General features: G+C 37.1%; 1 protein-coding gene across 1 annotated transcript in view; it reads left to right on the top strand.

The window, feature by feature from the left end:
- SPON1 (spondin 1) overlaps positions 1-22,385 on the top strand; it is a 1,605,397-nt gene that overhangs the window by 1,408,813 nt on the left and 174,199 nt on the right. Inside the window, exon 10 of the mRNA XM_044059306.1 lies at positions 3,259-3,334. Coding sequence (XP_043915241.1) covers positions 3,259-3,334 — 76 coding nt within the window. The remainder of the gene's footprint in view (positions 1-3,258; positions 3,335-22,385) is intronic.

Here is a 22,385-nt window from a genome sequence, read left to right as displayed (position 1 = left end):
CACATGAAACAGTAAGCATGGTTAATTCAATATGAAAGAGAAATGACTGCTATTCAACTAAAACAAAAAATGTAGTAAGAAAAATGAATTAGAAAGAAACAGAAGATAATCCTATGCAACATATTTCAATGCGGTATTCCCCTCAGAGCTATCAGGCGTATAATTTTATTTAAGGATATATACTATATTTCAGAACAATTTGGTTCATATTGTTGGTGATGTTAAATAAACATACCTTTTTATTCTACACTGAAGTTATCTTGAGCAAGGCTGGTGGTTGTGTTGACACTGGGATATGAAAACATATAGCCTCACTGCGGTGTGGTAGAATGAGTTGACTTCTGAAATAAAATGAATTCGTCTTCAGCCTAGACACATGGGGAAAATGATACTTCTATTTCACAAAGTCCAAGGTGCACTGCTTTTCTTTGTGGCAGAACTAAACTGATACATGATAGCGTTTCAATGAAAATAGAAAATACTTCATGGTATTAGATAATTAAATAAATTACTGAAGGGCTAATTGTGCTGTCATTAAAACACTTCAAGATACACAAAGTTACTGAATGTACAACATTTTTCACACCTACTAGTTTTAAGACACAGTGGAACTCTACTTCAGGAGAAATGTTTTACCATCTGAATGTATTTCAGGTAGTAAAATTCTCTGTTTGGTTCCATAACACATGGTGGCTCTTTAGTAGAACATTCTGGAAACTCAGACAGTTTTTTCTTTCTCAGCCTGAACCCTCCTTCCTAGAAAAGGTCAAGGAATATGACAATCATCTGGTCATAAAGTTTATTGGATGGTGAAACTGTAATTGTTGAGGGCTTCAAGACATTTAAAGATTGCCTTCTTAATGTACCCAGTATACAGTAGAGTAAACTTTGCATTTTCTGCATTATTCCTTTTTTAATTTAATACAGGTAAGTGTAACCAACACATTTCCATTTTTAGCCAGCGTCTTGTTGCCTTAGAATGTTTAATAATGTACAATGTTTTGCTGCACACAGGACAAAGCAGTCAATACTAATATTTTACAGAAATGTGAACAGAAAATGTAGTTGTTTAACTGACTACAGTTGTAAACCTTCTAACAGCCAAAGTGTTCTCCTACAATGCCATGGCAGTCTATACTATTCTAAATATTTTCAGCAATATAAAAGTATACAACAGATTATCCTCCTAGGTTTATTTAAAGCTTATATTGCTAAGTGCATCTGCAAAATTCATCCAGCTGTATGTTAGAAATCCACAACAAATAAACTGGTCTCTTTTAGTGTCCCCTAGTATATGGAACTGATTGGCAATAACGTGGACCCATAGTTCAGCTTAAGTATATAAATGTGAGATCTTCTTAAATGTACCATTTTAGAATTAATACTGTGTTTTTTCATTGTTGAGGACCATTCTGTTTTTATGCTGGGCCATCTAATATTCTTCTGGTGCTTTAGTTTGAGTACAAAATTAATTCTTATATACTTCTTTTTCTACCAAGCATGCCTTCTTTTGATAACTTGCATTTTTTAATCTGCAGTAAGTATTTAAAGTAAACTGTCAAAGGAATGCATACTATACAATATGCAGTCCAGCAGCTAATAAACCCTGCCTAATATGAGAATGCATGCCACTCAGCTTCCTCAATTTTGTAAAATATTTCAGATTTTATTGCATATTTTGCCCTGTTCATCATAAATTTTTGGATATTCTGTTAAATTACTGATGATTATAGTCTGTCAGTAATACCAGAAATTAAAGTTTCATACTTTTTATTGTTCAGAAAAAAATGCACGCTGATGCAAAATCTGTTGTTTTCTTTGACATTTTTAAGCAAACTACATTAATATTTAAGAAAATTCTCCCAGGTTTTGGGCTTCTGCCTTCCGATCACTTTTGGTTTTGTCCACAATTTCTGAGCAAAGAAGCTGAGATGTGTGTGGGAATATGAATTCTGTTAATCTTCATCAGATACACTGGTTGCTTTATTGTGAGTTAATAAAAGGTTTAGAATTTGCCTTTTTGTTTGTTTGTTTGTTTGTTTGTTTAGAATAACATTCCCAGTTTGAAAAGGGTTTGCTGTGTTACACTTCGTTATTCTAGACTTACATCTTCTTGAGTTGGCTTTTAGCCTGGGGTGATATAATGTGCATGTGTGTGTGTGTGTGTGTGTGTGTGCGCGTGTGCGTGCGTGCGTGTGTGTGTGTGTGTGTGCGCGCGCGCGTGTGTGTGTGCGCGCGTGTGTGCGTGCGTATGCGTGTGTGTGTGTGTGTGTGTGTGTGTGTGTGTGTGTGTGTGTGTGTGTGTGTGCCTTTGTTTTTTCCGTATTATTATGCTAGACAAGCACATTTAAAGCGGACTTGTACAAGGGTTACCAAAGAAGCCCATTTCCGTTTACTCTTCTGTATTTAGCTAAGGAAATGCTATTTGGAAAGCATTTTCTAGTTTTAGAGGATTTCAGCAGTTTCATTTACTGAGCATGGATAAGATGCATTTACTGAACATTATGCTGTAGAAACATGATTTATTAAAATGGAACCATTTACTAAAAAAGTTTGTATGACTGCTTTTCTTGAAAACTGCAAAGGCTGTGACTGCAGGCAGCCGTTAAATGTTTTATCTTGTCATTACCTTGAACTTTTTCAGCTTTGGTCATGGCACTTTTTATTATTTTTGTAATGGGTGTATACAGGGCAAAGGTCACTGTCACATTTACGCTGACAAAAAAATGTAAATGGTATACGTATCCAGACTTGGCCTAAGTGTTCAGTTTCCAATCTTTGATCAATACTTGAGAGTTAGCACTTACATCTCTTATTTTTTTTTCTTGTGATCACCCATGAAACCTAACAGCAAATAGACCTCTCTCATACACATAAAAGATGTTGTACTACAGTAAGTCAATGGTCCTGTCCTGTTTCATTAATATCTTAAGGTGTTATACAAAATCTTGTGTGTTTATGTATATATGACTGAAACATTTTTCATATATGTTTGTCATTCTGTTCAACAAAATACTTTTATAACTTTGGTATATATCTCTGGATTGAAAGCATACATTCCAGAAGGCTATGCTATGCGATTAGAGAAAAACATCTGCTTCAGAAAACACAATATAAACATAAGCACATTTAAGAAACCTAATGCGTATTTTTGCTGTAATTCTAGAGGTTATGAACCACTCTACTGATTATAGAGACATTTATGTTAGACTATAAAAACAATCATTTAAATGTGCATATTCAAATGTTTATTTCCAGGGAGAGCAGTGCAACATTATACCTGATAACGTTGATGACATTGTGGCAGACCTTACACTTGAAGAAAAAGAAGAAGGTATGAATGCTGTTTGGCAAATATACAATGTTTTGAAAAAAAATGCAGCTGTGGTATTTAAAAGCATAGTAACAGATCCTACTTTCTGTACAGATAGGAAAGGTCAAGGTTTTAATGTACAATTTTTACAGCTTGCTTTTTAGAATGAAACTAAAGTAACCCAAGGCTTTGGTTATCTTGATTTATCAATGAGAAACAGAAGTTCTCACATTAATGTATTCTTATAAGCAGCTTTAATCTTTTGATTCTGTAGAGCTGTGCTATGGTTCATTGCTGATATTTAATTTATCAGAGAAAATTTAACTCAGAAGGAGAAAAAAAACACCAACGATAACACTAACTAAATAAGAGTTCTGCAGTGATTAAGGCAAACAAAGGATACATTTAATGATGATGCAATTTCAAAACTAACAATATAACTATCGTTCAGCAAGTCCATGAAAAAAATAATGATGGCATAATTCTGTGTCATTTATGTTCTAAATGAGTTAGCTTTTGCTACCTGTTATATCTGTTGGTTGATCATTGATTATTTATTGGTTTGTGTACAATATGCGTAAATGAAAACATTCTTATTTATTGCAGTTTTTCCTGCATATGGTTTTGATTGTTCTGATGTTATGATATTTTGCGTGAATGTCATTTTATTCCAGTAACACTCCCAGCTCTCCATTGCTAATGGCTGCATGTCTTTGCTTGGTATGAGTCTGCTTATGTTGCTATTGGTCAGATTTCAGTGCTCAGTTGATTTGCACTTGCATGTTATTGTTCACTCCATGTAGGAACAATGTTTCAGTGTCTTGAGTCCTATTAGTTTTTTTCCAGTATTATTGTTTTTCTAAGATCACGGTGACCAGTTGAAAGATAAGGTCCATTTTTTTCATGGTATGTTATGACTGCCCTTACTACAAAGTGCAGTGATCCTTATCATCTCAAACTCATGGCCCTCAGGCCTCATGCAGACCATACATATGCATGTTGAAGAAAGCTACTGCACTAAATTTCTACCTACAGTGATTGCCTTTTTTTTTTTTTTTTTGCTTTCGAGAGCAAGACCTTCAGCTAGTATACTAGTCTTCATGCAGTTCTAATAGTGATTTGATCTTGAGATCCCTGGGTAACCTGTCATGAAGATTCAGGAGGGCTTATCCCTTGGAACAACTGCTTTTTGATGCTTTAAATTATGCTGAGAGTTTTAAACTGCATTTTTTGGAAACTGATAGAATCTCAGTAATCTGAGCATTTAGATTGGATTCCTGACTATAACTTCTGACAATTATAAGTCATGTGGCATTTATCAGCTATCTTAAGGCACTGTATCTTAAAATGGCAATGACCAGAAACATAGAGGCTTCCACACCATACGCAAACACATGCACATAAACAGATAGACAAACAGACACACACACACACACACACACACAAACACACACACACACACACACACACACATACACACACACACACACACACACACACACACACACACACACACACACACACACACATATACACACACGGCTCCAGTTCTCTTTCCTGTTCCTTGAGTTGTGCAACACACACACACTGGCAGCCCCACAGATTTTGCCTGCTGAGAGACAATCAGATTAGGTGCATGATAGCTAGATGATTAATGAGAGCACTGTGTGCTGTAAAGAAGCAATAATTTATATAGCAGCAAGCCAAGCATCCATTCCCATGATGTTTGAAGATCAACTAATACCCATTTCCTTATATTTATCTCCACACTCTTTCACTGGAGTATTGTCAGTAATTACCATTGAACTCCATTGCTGCCTGCAACATATGCAGTCCTCATAAGGCACTCCTCAGACCTACACAAACCATACCTCTGTATATCAACTATATGAGTTAAAGCTGCTGTGGCAATAATGGAATCACAATATACCCATTGTCATTAAGCTAAAGGTATACCACTTCCTTTAACTATTGGCACCATAATAAATCATCACCATCATCAACCCCCTTTGTCCCATTTTCTGCATGGGGTCGGGTATTCAGCCAACTGTCTCCATCTTTCTCAATTCAGTGCCACTCTCCTACCTGATTGTCACAGGTCTTACCTCACACAAATCATCCACCTCTTTGCTGGATGCCCTCATTTCTTCATGCCTTCTTCCTGTCTGTCCCAAATCTTCTTTACTAGATTGCCTAATGCTTTTCTGCAAATGTGCTTGAGGCACTGTAGTCGGTTCTCTTTGACCTTTTCTGCAATTGGCGCTACTTTGGTTAATGGTCTGATGTTCTTGTTTTGTTGTCTTTCCCACAGTGTACATCCTATCACCCATCTAAGGCACTTCAGCAAGAGTGCATTGAGCAGATGGAAAGAGTACTTTGAGCGGCTGATGAATGAAGAGAATGAGAGAGAGAAGATTGGATGATGTGGGTATAGTGAATCAGGAAGTGCAACGGCTTACCAAGGAGGAAGTAAGGATAGCTATGAAGAGGATGAATAATGGAAAGGCTATTGGTCCAGATGACATATCTCTGGAAGCATGGAGGTGGAGGAGAGATGGCAGTGGAGTTTTTAACCAGATTGTTTAATGAAATCTTGGAAAGTGAGAGGATGCCTGAGGACTGGAGAAAAAGTTTTTTGTAACGATTTTTAAGAATAAGGGTGATGTGCAGAGCTGTGGTAACTACAGAGGGAGAAAACTGATCAGTCACAGCATGAAGTTATGGGAAAGAGCAGTGGAAGCCAGGTTAAGAAAGGAGGTGATGATTAGTGATCAGCGGTATGGTTTCATGCCAGGAAAGGGCACTACAGATGCAATGTTTGCTCTGAGGGTGTTAAAGGAGAAGTATAGAGAAGGTCAGAAGGAATTGCAATGTGTCTTTGTGGACTTATAGAAAACATATGACAGGGTGCCGACAGAGGAGTTGTGGGATTGTATGAGGAACTCAGAAGTGGCAGAAAAGTATGTAAGGGTGGTACAGGATATGTACCAGTGTAGTGTGACAGTGGTGAGATCTGCATTAGGAGTGACAGATGCATTCAAAGTGGAGGTAGGATTACATCAAGGATCAGCTCTGAACCCTTTCTCATTTGCAGTTGTGATGGATGGGTTGACAGACGAGATGAGACAGGGGTCCCCATGGATTGTGATGCTTGCGGATGACATTATGATCTGTAATGAGAGTAGAGAACAGGTTGAATAGACCCTGGAGAGGGGGAGATATGCTCAGGAGAGGAGAGGAATGAAGGTCAGCAGGGCTAAGACAGACTACAAGTGTAAGAGAGGGAGGATAGAGGAATGGTGAGGATGCAGGGAGTAAAGGTGGCAAAGGTGGATGAATTTAAATACTTGGGATCAGCAGTTCAGAGTAATGGTGTGTGTAGAAGAAAGTTGAGGAAGAGAGTGCAGGCATGGTGGAGTGGGTGGAAAAGAGTGTTGGGAGTGATTTGTGACAGATGGGTACCAGTAACAGTGAAAGGGAAGGTCTACAAGAGGGTAGAGAGAGATGAGCTATGTTATATGAGTTGGAGACAGTGGCATTGACAAAAAGACAGGAGTCAGAGGTGGAGGTGGCAGAGTTTAAGATGTTAAGATTTGCATTTTGTGTGATGAAGATGGACAGACTTAGAAATAAGTTAGAGGGTCAGCTCAGGTTGGACGGTTTACAGACAAAGCTAGAAATGTGAGATTACATTGGTTTGGGCATGTGCTGAGGAGAGATGCTGGGTATACTGGGATAAGGATGCTAGGGACAGAGCTGCCAGGTAAGAGGAAAACATCAAGGCCAAAAATAAGGTGTATAGATTTGGTGAGAGAAGGCATGCAGGTGGTTGATGTGACAGAGCAAGATGCAGAGGACAGGAAGAAATGGAAACAGTTGATCTGCTGTGGTGACCCCTAATGGAAACAGCCAAAAGAAGAAGAAATCTCTGAGGTCTCTCAAGTTGCTGCAGGTGTCTGATGTGGTACATACCAAAGGGAGTATTATATTCAGTAATAGGCCTGATGAGGAGAGAGGACTGGGGAGTTATAACCTTTGTTGCTCTAGAAGCAGTGCCTTTGCTAATCAGGTGAGTGACGTAGAATGTCTTCCTCACCACAGTAGACACATGTGGTCAAAGTTGAGGTCACAGTCAACTTTTGTTCCCAGGTCTCTCACTAGTGAATTGGTACATAGAGTATTATTGTTTATTTTATAATCAGCAGGTACATTGTTTTTACCGAAGGGAATGATGATGCATTTTTTAGCATTTAGTTTAAGACCATGGCTTTGACACCAGTCACTGGTCTGTGTAAGCCCCTTTTGAAGTACGCTGACATTGCTAGGGGATTGCCATCTGGTCCCATGGAGATTATGTTCTTAGCCTTGGAGAGAGCATTGATGACTTGCTCTTTGGAGATGCAGGGAGGGGGAGATGATGAAGACATGGCTTGTGGTATGCTTGGAGGGGACAGGGGGTTGAAATTTTTGGCAAGCAGGTTTGCAGTTTCCACAGGGTCAGTATGTGTGATTCCTTCCACAATTAGTTCAGCGCTCATCTGAGTCCTACCTTTTAGGTTCCAGATGTAGCTGAAGAAAACCTTATGGTTATCCTTGGCTATTGTTGCTAAATGTTTCTCATATTTGCTCTTTGAAGATTTTACAAGTTGTCTTACTTGCTTGCTTAGGCTGAGGAGGGCACGCTTCCATTTCTGGGATCTCACTTTTGTATTTTTAGACAGCAGCTTCTTTCACTTATTGTATAATTTATTAATGCTAGACATCCACCAGGATGTTTTGCTTTTTCTTGAGGATCTTGCTTTAATCCTATCTGGCATTGCTGTGACTATACATTTGTGCAGTTGTTTATACAGGGTATCATTGTATAGCTTATTATAGCCGTCAATGCCATATGTGGAAACTGGAACTTGGAAGTCAATTACACCTTCCCTTAGGTGGGTATAGTTAGCCTTGGTGAATTTTCCTTATTCTGACTTCTCCTTTGGGGAGTTCTGGTGCTATTGCTACTTCAAAAATGACTGATTTGTGGTCAGATTCAACCAGTGTGGGCTCTACACTTGAGGCATTGAATCGGCCACTTATATTGATGAGGACCAGGTCTAGAATATTTGGGCCCCTTGTGGGGTGGTGCACTATGTGTTCCAGGGCATTTGAGTTAACAAAGTCCAGGAACTTTTGTGCAAGGAATTTTGGGCTTGTATGTTGTTGTGTCTTTCGGCTTTTCCTGATTAGGTGTCTCCACAGCGGAACTCCGGTCCGCTAATGATTGGCAGTAGATTTTTGCGTGCCGAGTTGCCAGCTCTGATGCACAACTTTCAACGAAGGTACGCCCATTCACGCATGTCTCCATGCAGAAGACGCTCTATCTGAGAATTGAACCGGACAGCGTCTTACTGTGAGGTGACAACGCTACCACAGCACCACCACTGCAGTTTTGAAGTTTGGGCTTCTATAAGTTTTCAAATTAATGAAAGGATAGTTCAAGTCACCCATGACTAGGGTGTTGGGTTGTACCTTAATTGTCTCAAGTAGGTCTAAATAAGCTGTGCTGGTATCTTGGTTCATGGAAGGGGACCTGTAATTGATGATGAACTGAAGGGGGGGGTCTTACCATGGTAATTTGAACTTAGAGTAGCTCCAGAGAGTCTTCGTGACTAACCAGTCTAGAGGTGTAATTACCTTTAATGAAGATAGACACTCCACCTCCTTTGGTTCTCACACCTTCAATTTGCATTTAGAAAGTGTGGAAGGCATTGTAGCCTTGCATGGCCAGGGTACTTTATGTGACCTTGAGTCAGGATTCTGTGACTGCACAGATGTCATTGTCTTCTAGGGAGAGGAGTGCTTACAGACAGTGCAGTTTCTGATTTAAACTCCTAGTATTTACAGCATGACCCTTAGATTATTTGTGTTTAATATTTTCACATTGGGAATTTTGTTGTTCCTTGCCTAAAAAAGGCACTATGGGGGAGGCAAGTGCCAGCAACCAAAAACCTAGAGGTGCCAGGTGAAGTCCATTTCTGGCAAAACAGCATGGTCTATCCACCATGTCTTCCCAGGCTGACAGGAACCCCTTAGAATGACACAAGAATCTAAGCCAATTATTGAAGTCAGTCATTTTATGTTTATATTGCGGTATCATCCTAGGTGAGGGTAAAATGTTGCTCAAAGCTAGGGACACACACTCCTGGGACACATATTTAGAGAGCTCAATCATGTCTCTCTTCATATAGTCCAGAGAGGCATATCTCAAGTCATTCACACCAACATGAACTCTGATGGAGTCATAGCAGTACTTGTTGTTGAGAGACTTGAATGCATGTGTGATCTGGTGAATCCTTGCACTAGACAGGCAGCTGATCATAACTTTCTCCTTGTTCAATCTGGTGAGTGGAGTGTCTGTAGGTCTCACTATAGTCACCTATAACTAAAACATTTGGAATACTTGTGCATTGCCTTAAGGGCTTATTTGTTGGTATACAAGTGCTAGTGTTTTTATGTGTACTGGGGGCTTTGAGTGTTGTGTTAGGTGTAGCATGTTTGTGTTTTGGAGGTCTCTGGTGTTTAGGTCTGTTTCTGGAGAGTACCTCTGCATATGAAGGTTTATGTGTTGCATACATTTTACGAATAGGAGTAGTGGTGTGTGAGCTGACAACCTGTTAGTGTTGCTGTTCTGGACACAAGAGAGCAGTGGTTTCATATTCTTAGTGTAGAAGCATCTCTTGCAAATTGTAGTTGTGTGATTTAGGAGTAAGACGTTGTCAGTGTATATGAGGCAGTTGCTATACTGCCTCAAAAACCCATGTCCACCAGGCTGGCAGGAGAAACACAGGGAAACTGACAGTCCATAATGCAAGGTTTGAACCTGGTATCTCAGCAGATAAGAAGAAGAAGATAGGGGTATCAGATAGGGAGCTATTTTAGGGTGACTACCCTATGGGGTGCACAGTAGGAGGTCTAGAAAAAAAGGGGATCTATAGGGTCTGATGTTGATAGGTAAGAGATAAAATCTCTGCTTGGTGGTTCACTGAACAGCTGAGAGCTATTCAAGAATTGGTCTGCTAGATAGCAGCCGCTTCTAAGGGAAAATACTTCTATTGGCACTTTTGCATCTATAACCACCAAGAGTTACCCCTCTGCATGGTGGTGCACGATTATGCACTATGCACAGGCAGGAGCAAAGCAGCTAATACAAAGAAACCAATGAAAAAGTTCAAACTGAGCCCTGCACCAATAAAATAGCTCCAATTGAACCCTGAACCAGTAACTTTCAATTAGAAAGTCCTATTGTACACTTCTGCCACGAGGATACAGGGTGACTTCTTCACAAAAAAAGTCCTGATTTTTAGTGCTCAGTCTACAAACAGAACTGAATTCTGCCAGTCTGAATCCAATCTATACTATAGACAACAGAAGTGCATTGGAATAACAGAAAAAATGCAGGACATATTTTTTTTTTATTAAATATGCAACAGTGCAAAAAGCAGCACACATTTTCTTGAATTAATAATAGCAACAGAAGAAAACAGCAGAAAGAGATATTTGTCTTCAATTAAGTAAAATCAGCAGTTGGTGTTAAATATAGTCAAAGTGTGACAAATGTAGTAGTAAAATACAGTGTAAAGCAGCAGCAAACGGTACAATTCTTTTAGTTGCTGAAGTATAGTCACAGTATATAAGAGAAGTGGAAAGAAAAACTGCTTAGAGCCCTTTTGCAGGTTTCCCAGCTGAAAAAGACCAGGTGAACACCTACAGTCACTAGATGAATAATCCCAATCCTGCTAATATAAAAGCACAGTAAGAGAGTGTCTAGAGTGAAGTGCCACCACAAACAGATACAGCAGTGTACCTTTTACAGCTCATAAAAGTTTGATTATTCAATAAAAGTACTTTGCTTTGTATAAATGAACCAAGGTTTACTGAATTGTACAGAATGTATAAAGACACTAAAAACAAGATAAGCTTATTAATAAGCTGTCCAGCCAATAAAACTACATGCAGAAATCTGTAGTGTTTCCTCAACCTAGACAGACCAGGCTACCTCCCAGTGCACTAGAAGGAAAATCCACTGACCTTTATGAGAAAACAAGTACTTGCTAGAGTGTAAACATACACTACTTTATCCAACAGCTAGATAGATACTGAATTGAAATTAAAGGCCCTCTCCATTTATTCATTTCCACTAGGTTAAAAATGCTTAATTTCTTCTTTCATCTAATGCTTATCTAGTCTGTCTTTCCTGTTCTCCCAGGTGGATTACAGTTCATAGAAAGTTCCATCATCTTTTCACTAAAGGAATTAACTAGGGATAGTGGGCTCCCATGCCTTTTGCCTGTCTTCACATTAACCTGACATGTCTTATATAACTATTCCTTCAGGAATAGGTCTTCTGTACATTGCCTTCACTTGGTTTTTAAACGGAACCCTCTCAATTCCCAAAAGGTGTTATGAATATGAAAAAAGATGTTCATAGACCTTTTTATTTTGTCTTACCTAATTGTTACACAAAACAATGTAATCATTTTGCCCTTGCAAAACTCGCTACCAGTCCTTCTGTCCTTCTGCACTGACTGCAACAAATATTTGTTAAGCCTTCTAGCAAGATATAGCTAGATCATTGGCAAGGACAGTGATGTCCAAATTCAGTAGTGCAAGCTCTGTACAAATTCAGGGATTTGAGTTCTCTCCTCCATTTGAGGAGCACCACTACCTGTACTAATTTCATACATTTTATCAAATTAATTTTGTTATTAAATTCTTTCATGAAATGCTGACCTTCCTTGCCTGTCTGCATTTATCAAAGCCTTCTGTAAAGCCAGTTCATCAACATAGTCTCCATCGCTTCAGTTTTTTTTATAACTTCCCTTACTTTGGTAATCAGTTTTCCAACTCTTCTAGATGCTTATTCATTTTCAATAACTTTGATATTATACTGCCCTTTGCCAGGTGAGCATTTCTTTAGCCACCAGCCTGTACAGTTTTACAGATTATCTTCGAAACTCCATTATCCTGCCATTAATGCCCCCATCCTCCCTATCTGCTGCCACCCTTAGCCTTCTCTTCCTTAAATACCCCCACAGTTCTGTCTTTAAATGTCTATGCAAAATACTCTCCTAAACCTTTCCCCTGTAGACACAAACAGTTTCCTTTTTCTATGTTCTCAGGGTCCAACCCAAAAATTATCCTAGACTCAGATTTACATTTGAGCTTTTCCTCTTCCTCCTCCTCTGTTTTTTTGTCCTCATGTCTAAAATTTGGTCTTCCATTTCCCAATATAATGTTTTCAATTTCTCACTTATTTTTCATCCAGTCTTCCCTCAGCAGTTTTGCTTTAGTTGTTACTACATCACACTGGTAGTTAACCTTCTTATTAACAGTTTCATTCTCATCTGTTGTTTGATTTAAAATTTCTTTTGGCTTAACAGCTTTTCCTGGCAATTTTACCTGCCCACCTCCACTACATTCTGCACCCTCATTCCTTTTCATCACAGGGAACAGTTATTCCTCATTTTGTCACTTCCACTCTCATGCTGCACACAATTACCCTCACACAGACTGCCCTGTGTAATTACTAATATGACTTATTTCTGTCTTGCACTATTATTTGTCCTTCCATTTCTCACTCCAGGTCTGTCTCATATTTCCGCTACTAGTGATTTACTTAGCTTGCCTGTTAAGGTCTTTCCACATAAAAATGTTTTTAGAGCAAAAATTACCATTGATACTAATGTCTTGTGGCTCTCTGTCAGGGGAGTTTGTATACATATATATATATATATATATATATATATATATATATATATATGTCTGTCTGTATGTATGTATGTATGTATGTATATGTATATATACAGACACATATATGAGTCTGTTACATCTTCCCCATCAGTGACTACAATTGAAGTCATCAAACACAAGTGCTGTAACATTGAAACACTCACACACTACCACGCATGTTCAACATGCAATGCACTCAATCAAACATGCACAAACAAAATAATTCCAAAATTCAATGTTAATAGCATGAGACAAGCCCCAATGATCTGTCCTTCTGGGGAGGTATCCCTGATAATTATATATTCCAAGTCTGACGTAGCACAAAATCAGGGAAATGGGATAATTCTCGTTGCTGTTATACTGTGATCTCATAACAACAAGCTGTGCTGGTATATTGTAGACAATATGCAAGGATTGCTGGTACCTTTTAATAAACAGTAATTTTGAATATCCAATATTTCAAACATTTTACCATTAGATGGATGTGGACACAACTATATCCTCAGTCATCTAAGTGGAACCTACATAAATGTATAAAGGAATAATAACAAGAGAAGTCTATTAAAACAACATGAGAAGTGCATTCATTGGAGAAATGTGCCACAATGTCCAACTTCTAATGGCTTACATAGTGTAGGCTATGGTGAGGTGAAATATTTATTCTGTGATTTATGTCCGATTAGGTGTGATTAGATAATATATGTTTTAAATGAAAACGTATTTATTTATTTTCATTTAACTGTGAAAGTTCAATGCATACATAAATTATTCTGTTAATGTTTTGCAAGTTGATCTTATGTGAGATAAATCAGCTTCCACAGATGTGTTAGTGAATGTGTGCGTGTGTGTGTGTGTGTGTGTGTGTGTGTGTGTGTGTGTGTGTGAGTGCCCCTGCTTGAGTGTATGTATATATATTATTACAATTTATATATATATATATATATATATATATATATATATATATGTATGTATATATATATATATATATATACGTGTGTGTGTGTGTGTGTGTGTGTGTATGTATTTATAGAGAGAGAGAGAGAGCGCGAGAGATATTTATGAATATATGGGTGCATGGAATTCTGTAAAGAGCACTTCAACTAAACACAACTAATTGAAAATGCTTCATCAAATAACACCTCTTCTAACCTTCACCTACATGTTATAGGGCCTCAGTCAGCACTAATAAAAAGAGAAGTGTACAAAAAAGAACATGACAAATGCATTCATTGAGGAACCTCCCCAGTAGTCAATATATAATGGTTTAGATAATATAGGCCTATGGATAGGTGAAATATTTGTTCAGTCAATTGTGACTGAATAGCTGTAATTTGATACAGAGGGCTTTAAATGGAATTTTATTTACTTACTTTACAAACTTTTTTGAATTTGTTTACTGAGAAAATCTATCTGGGACATGAGAGATCCATTTTCAGCTAGGGCCTGAGGCAAAGAGCCCTAAGCATTATCATTACAATAAAAAAGTTTAAAGTACAAGAAAGAAGTTAAACATTTACATTATATTAGCAAAAACATTTTAGGGTAAAAATATTATACTATATATGATTAATACATTTTCCAGACATTATATAAGCTTTATTGAGATTACATAAAAGAAGAAGGAAAGATATAAAATGGTTAGATTAGCAAAACTTGCAAAGAAATAAGGGATTAGAAAGTGAAAAAAAAGATAGTGAAAAAACAAATTATTCCAGGCGTAATTATGGAGGAAAATATTTAAAAGGGATATAGTAGTTTTATAGCCAGTGTGCACTCAGTGTATTAATGAACAAGTTATGCGAAGATATGGTCATACAAAGTAGGCAGATACCTTGAAATGAAGTGGGATATAAAATCAAAAAAAGAGTTGTATATGCCAATTTGACAAAAAAGGTGTGGTGGGTCAGTGGCAAAGCCATATATTGAAAAGGTATGCTCACAGGTAGGTTATTTTTTGTCTCTTATGATTTTTTCAAGTTGCTTCAGTAAGAGTGGGTTATTGCTCTAAAACATTTAAGTGTTGGACGATTAAAAAGCATCCTCAAAAAATGTCTTGAGACTTAGCGGTTGTACTAGGAGTTTAACTTGGGAGTGTACTTCACTGCTAGGAAAGTACCCCTGATGTAGTGACATTTCTGGATATTTTGTGTGATGGCAGTGACAGAAGAGGGCAGATGTAACTGGGTATAGTTCAGATAGTTAGGAATATCCATCTGGGATACCTTAATCTTAACGGCAGTGCAACGATGAGCTGTGTTGAGGAATAGTCGACAATCATTGGAGTTTTGTAGTAACACTACTCAAACATTTGCATCTGGTTTAAGTGAAGGTGAGTTAATATTTTAGCAGCATAGAGAAAGCTTAGTAATGGGCAAAAAAGGTGTAGTAAATTTGGCATTTATGAGTAGTTATCAGAATCCCTATGGATGTCAGATGTAAGATAGAGGGGACCAATAGTAACCTATATATGTGTGAATGTATATAAATACATTATAGAATATTATATATATGTATATGTGTATATATATATATATATATATATATATATATATATATATATATATATAAATATATATAGAATACTAAGCCGACACAATGTGACACCAAAAACTTGTAAATGATAAACCGGCTCAGCTCCTCAAACACTGCAAACTTTAATAGACCAAGAGAACGAAAAAACACATAATATTCCTGTACATGTAAACAGATAACTTAGCTCTTTCACCCACATACATAGTCAGGCATCATCAGAGTAAAAGAGTCCTTCATCTTTGTTGCATTTAAAGCTATTAGTTACAGACACACCCCTCTAAGCAACCAATCCCAAGCAAACAGCAATTTGTAAATTAAAGTCACAGTAAAACATTCCTCCTATGCTTGTTTGAAAGCACAGTTACTAGAAAAAATGTTGTTCAACTTAAAACACGAACATTTTAAAAAAATCAACATGTTAAACATGTTTGTATAAAAGTAGTAAATAAAAATAATAAATAAAAAATCATAATGTAATGCTTAACATTCTTCAAACAAATGTAGATTTGTACTTTAAAATGCTAGAAACAGAAATGTGATCACTAATGCCTGGAGGTCTAGATGCATACAGCCTCAACTGCCAGATGCACTCCCTCATCTCAAGTAAAACTTTTAAGTCACCTCCTTTGTCATTAAATGGAATTCTGTCTATAACAAAAAACAGAAATCTCTTAAAATTAGGGCAACTCAGACTGTGCATATACAAGGCATTGTTAGTTCTTTTGTTCCTGATATCTCTTAAGTGTTGCAGGATTCTGAGCCTTAACTTTCTTGTTGTTTTCCCAACATAGAAAGTAGAACAGCTCAAACATGTAGCAATGTACACTACCATCTTAGTATTACAGTTACAGAATCCAGGACACCTGATAGTTTTATAGAAGCCTTGAACTGCCACATAAGGGCCATTATTAATAAACTTACATGTACTGCAAACTCCGCATTTACTCATTTTGGAGCTCCTATATGTCTCAATATTAGGTTCAGCTTCCGTCAATTTTTTAAGGTTCCTACCGCTACTATATGTAAAAGTTGGGGTGTTTCCTAATATACTTATAGTATCACTATCAAAAGAACTTTGCCAAGTATCCTTAATATATCTAGTAATTTGTCCTGCCTGTCCATTGTATGGCAAAATCATAGCCTGTTTTTTGTGTAGTGCATGGGACTCTAAAGCCAACTCATTCCCTTCCTGAAATTCCTTCATTAAGCCCACATGCAAAATAGGTTTAAAGGATGTAATTCTCTTAGTTTATATTTCTTTTCTAACTCTGGACAAAATTTCTTGTGGATAACCCCTTTCTGTAAACATAGCAGTCAAGCTGGTCAGCTCAATGTTTAGCCGTTCATCCTCACTAATCACCCTGGATAATCTGACCATTTGACCTTTGACTAAGTTCTTCTTGATATAGTGGGGATGACAACTCTGGGAATGCAAGAAACTGTTAGAATAAGTTTTCTTGCGATATATACTCGAATTTAGGCTAACATCATGCATATTTTTGTATAACAATATATCCAAATAATTGCAGGTTTCACCATGTATAGTGTAGGTGAATTTTAAGAATGGGGTAGTGTTAAGAACATCAACAAATGTGTGGATCTCGTCCCTACTCCCTGTCCAAAAAATTCGTATATCATCAAGGTAACGCAAATAAAGTATTACCTGCTTCATATACTCAGTAGGGAACACCTTCGCCATCTCCCATTCCGCCAATACCAGGTTGGCATAGATTGGTGCACAGCTAGCACCCATGGCAACTCCTGCCACTTGTCTAAATAGTTCCTCTTCAAATCCAACAAAATTGTTAGACAAAACCATTTCCATAAGATATACTATCAAGGAACTACTGGCCTTCTATGACCGGACAGGTATGGACTTGATGAAAATTATTATTCGGAATAACATTAATAGACTAGAGACTTTAAAGGAGGAGCTTGGCTTACTTAACACCAACATAATGAAAGATTTGCTTTTTGAGTTTAACAAAAACAAATACGACAAGATTATTTATGAAACTGAAAAGTTTGTGAAAAAAGGCCTTGAGCCTAAAATGGTTAAACTCAAAAGGGATACTAGTGATTATGCTAGTAACCAGGTATACACACATTTTAAGGAATTTAAACGTGTAAATGGCAGCTCTAGTTTTGTGTCTAAAGTTAATACAGCGGGTAATTCCCGACAGGAAATGTACAATGTCGGTGGGCAAATTGTTGATCAATTTGAGGACGAATCACTGACTGAGACTGAAATTTATCATGACAACAAAGCTTTTTTAGATCCCCACCCCATAAGGTGCTAGGAACGCATTTGAGAGTGCAATCAACAACAGGGGAGGGGCAGAGGGCAGAGGCAATACAACAACAAGAGGAGGTGGTCTCGGATGAACAACCGACCACCTTCAGTAGTGACACTAAATTACACAACGAGGCTGGGTTACAGCCACTACATTATGGTACTTTTTGTGATAATCTTAGTGCCAATTTTTGCAACTCTTTTTGTGATAACCAAAGGCAACAAAGTTTTTCCTCTGTCTCAGAACTTGTTTCAGAAATTTCACCAGTGATTTGTTCACATTTGTTAAACAACAGTTTAGAAAGTGTAACAAACACCGAGATTGAGGGGATGAATGCCAAGCAGATATTTGAGAGTGACTCATTTGATTTAACTCAACAAACTATTATGACACATTCTTGTAATTTAGTTAAAGTTGACATGGTTAGTGTTTACAACTTCTCTAACTTAGAGTTAACAGATAACTATTTGTCTCTATTCAAGAAGGAGTTTACATTTGTCCCTTCTTTTAGAATTGAAATAGCCAAAATACTGGTTAATTTTAAGATGTATACTAGACAGTTAAACTTGGAAGTATTTTTTCACAAAAAACCTAGCCCAACTATTGACAATGTGATTGGACTAAAGAGGTCGAGTACCCTTATACCTCCTGCACACCCATGTATATATATCTTTGAGAAGTTGTGTGAGGCTCAACTTAGAAGAATGTTAAGGGGACCAAGGAGGGAAATGGATAACCTAACACCTGAGGAGAGGTTTTGTCTACAAGAACTAACTACCACTAATTTGTATAGGGTCATGAAACCTGACAAGGGAGGGGGGGGGTGGTGATCATGTCTAACATTAACTACTCAAATAAGATGTACAGTCTTCTGAGTGACACAAATACATATGCCAGAGTATCTAGGAATGAAATGTGTATGGCATACACTAAAATTGACTGGCATCTTTACGAGTGGTTAATGGAGGGGATCATTGATGTTAATGAATACCATTATTTGATGGTTGAATTCCCAGTGACCCCCTCCATTTTTGGAATTCCAAAAATTCACAAAAAACAGAATGACCCACCATTTCGCCCAATAGTGTCAGCAAAAGGCTCTAAAACAGAAACAAGGGCCTCCTTCTTAAATTTTCATTGTAAAGGTATTGTTAAAAGTTTGCCACACATACTGAGGGATTCGTGGCATTGCTTGGAGGTTATAAGACAAAAACAAACCTCTGAACAATTTTTGATGGTGACAATTGATGTTATAAATCTTTTTTCGATCATTCCCCAGGTACAAGGTCTGGAAATGTTCTGTAGGAGTTTGGAGAAACATAGTGGTTTCCATACTGTTAAACGTAGTCTGATAGTAGATCTTATGGAAATGGTTTTGTCAAACAATTTTGTTGGATTTGAAGGGGAACTATTTAGACAAGTGGCAGGAGTTGCCATGGGTGCTAGGTGTGCGCCAATCTATGCCAACTTGGTATTGGCAGAATGGGATATGGAGAAGGTGTTCCCTATTGAGTACATGAAACAGGTAACACTTTATTTGCGTTACCTTGATGATATACGAATTATTTGGACAGGGAGTAGGGACAAGATCCACATATTTGTTGATGTTCTTAACAACACTACCCCATTCTTAAAATTCACCTACACTATACATGGTGAAACCTGCAATTATTTGGATATATTGTTATACAAAAATATGCATGATGTTAGCCTAAATTCGAGTATATATCGCAAGAAAACTTATTCTAACAGTTTCTTGCATTCCCAGAGTTGTCATCCCCACTATATCAAGAAGACCTTGGTCAAAGGACAAATGGTCAGATTATCCAGGCTGATTAGTGAGGATGAACGGCTAAACATTGAGCTGACCAGCTTGACTGCTATGTTTACAGAAAGGGGTTATCCACAAGAAATTTTGTCCAGAGTTAGAAAAGAAATAGAAACTAAGAGAATTACATCCTTTAAACCTATTTTGCATGGGGGCTTAATGAAGGAATTTCAGGAAGGGAATGAGTTGGCTTTAGAGTCCCATGCACTACACAAAAAACAGGCTATGATTTTGCCATACAATGGACTGGCAGGACAAATTATTAGAATTATTAAGGATACTTGGCAAAGTTCTTTTGATAGTGATAATATAAGTATATTAGGAAACACCCCAACTTTTACATATAGTAGCGGTAGGAACCTTAAAGAATTGATGGAAGCTGAACCTAATACTGAGACATATAGGAGCTCCAAAATGAGTAAATGCGGAGTTTGCAGTACATATAAGTTTATTAATAATGGCCCTTATGTGACAGTTCAAGGCTTCTATAAAACTATCAGGTGTCCTGGATTCTGTAACTGTAATACTAAGATGGTAGTGTACATTGCTACATGTTTGAGCTGTTCTACTTTCTATGTTGGGAAAACAACAAGAAAGTTAAGGCTCAGAATCCTGGAACACTTAAGAGATATCAGGAACAAAAGAACTAACAATGTCTTGTATATGCACAGTCTGAGTTGCCCTAATTTTAAGAGATTTCTGTTTTTTGTTATAGACAGAATTCCATTTAATGACAAAGGAGGTGACTTAAAAGTTTTACTTGAGATGAGGGAGTGCATCTGGCAGTTGAGGCTGGATGCATCTAGACCTCCAGGCATTAATGATCACATTTCTATTTCTAGCATTTTAAAGTACAAATCTACATTTATTTGAAGAATGTTAAGCATTACATTATGATTTTTTATTTATTATTTTTATTTATTACTTTTATGCAAACATGTTTAACATGTAGATTTTTTTAAAATGTTCGTGTTTTAAGTTGAACAACATTTTTTCTAGTTATAAGTAACTGTGCTTTCAAACAAGCATAGGAGGAATGTTTTACTGTGACTTTAATTTACAAATTGCTGTTTGCTTGGGGTTGGTTGCTTAGAGGGGTGTGTCTGTAACTAATAGCTTTAAATGCAACAAAGATGAAGGACTCTTTTACTCTGATGATGCCTGACTATGTATGTGGGTGAAAGCGCTAAGTTATCTGTTTACATGTACAGGAATATTATGTGTTTTTTAGTTTTCTTGGTATATTAAAGTTTGCAGTGTTTGAGGAGCTGAGCCGGTTTATTATATATATATATATATATATATATATATATATATATATATATATATATATATATATATATATATATATGTGCCTGTATGTCCATGTGTATATGCATATCGTGTATGTAGAAATGGAGAAATCTATGTTGTGCATGTTTTGCTGATACTTGACTACATAACTGTACATACATATATATATATAAATATATATATATATATATATATATATATATATATATATATATATGTATATATATATATATATATATATATATATGTCTATATATCTATATTTATATGTATATATATATGGGGGCCCTTCATTTGTTCAAACTTTCAAATGTTCAAAACTCATATGGCCAACACCATGTGAGCGAACGTTTGAAAAGTTGACAAATGACAGAGGAGATCCCGCTACAGTGTGAGACTGGGAGATTCCCCTTTCCTGCACTGCAGTGCAATCTCAGAGTGGGAATATTTATGTATCAGGGGGTGTGTGGGGTCTAGGGGGGCTTACCCACCTTCATAACACAGTTTTACTGTGCTTACAGGTAGATAAATGGTGCTATTTCACGATGTCAGTCTTTCGGAATGTTGATCGTATGGTGTCGACCATATGAAAGTCGGTATTCTGAACGGTCGACATTCTGAAGTAGACCCATATTTATATATATACATATATATATATATATATATATATATATATATATATATATATATATATATATATATATATATATATATATATATATATATATATATATATATATATATATATATATATATATATACACCCTTACTTAATGGACAGACCACTCCATCGAAACTCACTCCATCGATGCCGCAAAGCATCAACAACTAGACGGCCGACGATACTCACACAGTAAGTAACCATATGGCCATCCCTTACTTAATATTCCATCTTCGAGAATGCACTACCACGGAGGTACGGGGCAAAGTTCAGGTTCCTTGCCAAATGGTTACTTAAGGAGTGAGTAACATCAGCCATCAGGTTGTCGATGTTTTGCAGCGTCGATGGAGTGAGTTTCGATGGAGTGGTCTGTCAGTCAAGTAAGGGAAATCCATATACATATATTTATATATGTATATATATATCGGAGCCCTTCATTTGTTCGAACTTTCAAATGTTCGAAACACATATGGCTGACACCATATGAGTGAATGTTTGAAAGGCTGATAAATGATATTGGAGATCCCACTACAGTGCAGGACTGGGAGATTCCCCTTTCCTGCACTGTAGTGCGATCTTGTAGTGAGAATATTTAAGTTGCAGAGGGTGCAGGGGTTGCTTACCCCCCTGCATAACACAATTTTACTGTGTTTACGAGTAGGTAAATGGTGCTATTTCAGCATGTCGGTC

The sequence above is a fragment of the Protopterus annectens genome, chromosome 17.part0, assembly GCF_019279795.1.
Source record: "Protopterus annectens isolate FY-2018-M chromosome 17.part0, PAN1.0, whole genome shotgun sequence".
NCBI lineage: Eukaryota > Metazoa > Chordata > Ceratodontiformes > Protopteridae > Protopterus > Protopterus annectens.
This window is presented reverse-complemented; position numbering and strand designations above follow the sequence as displayed.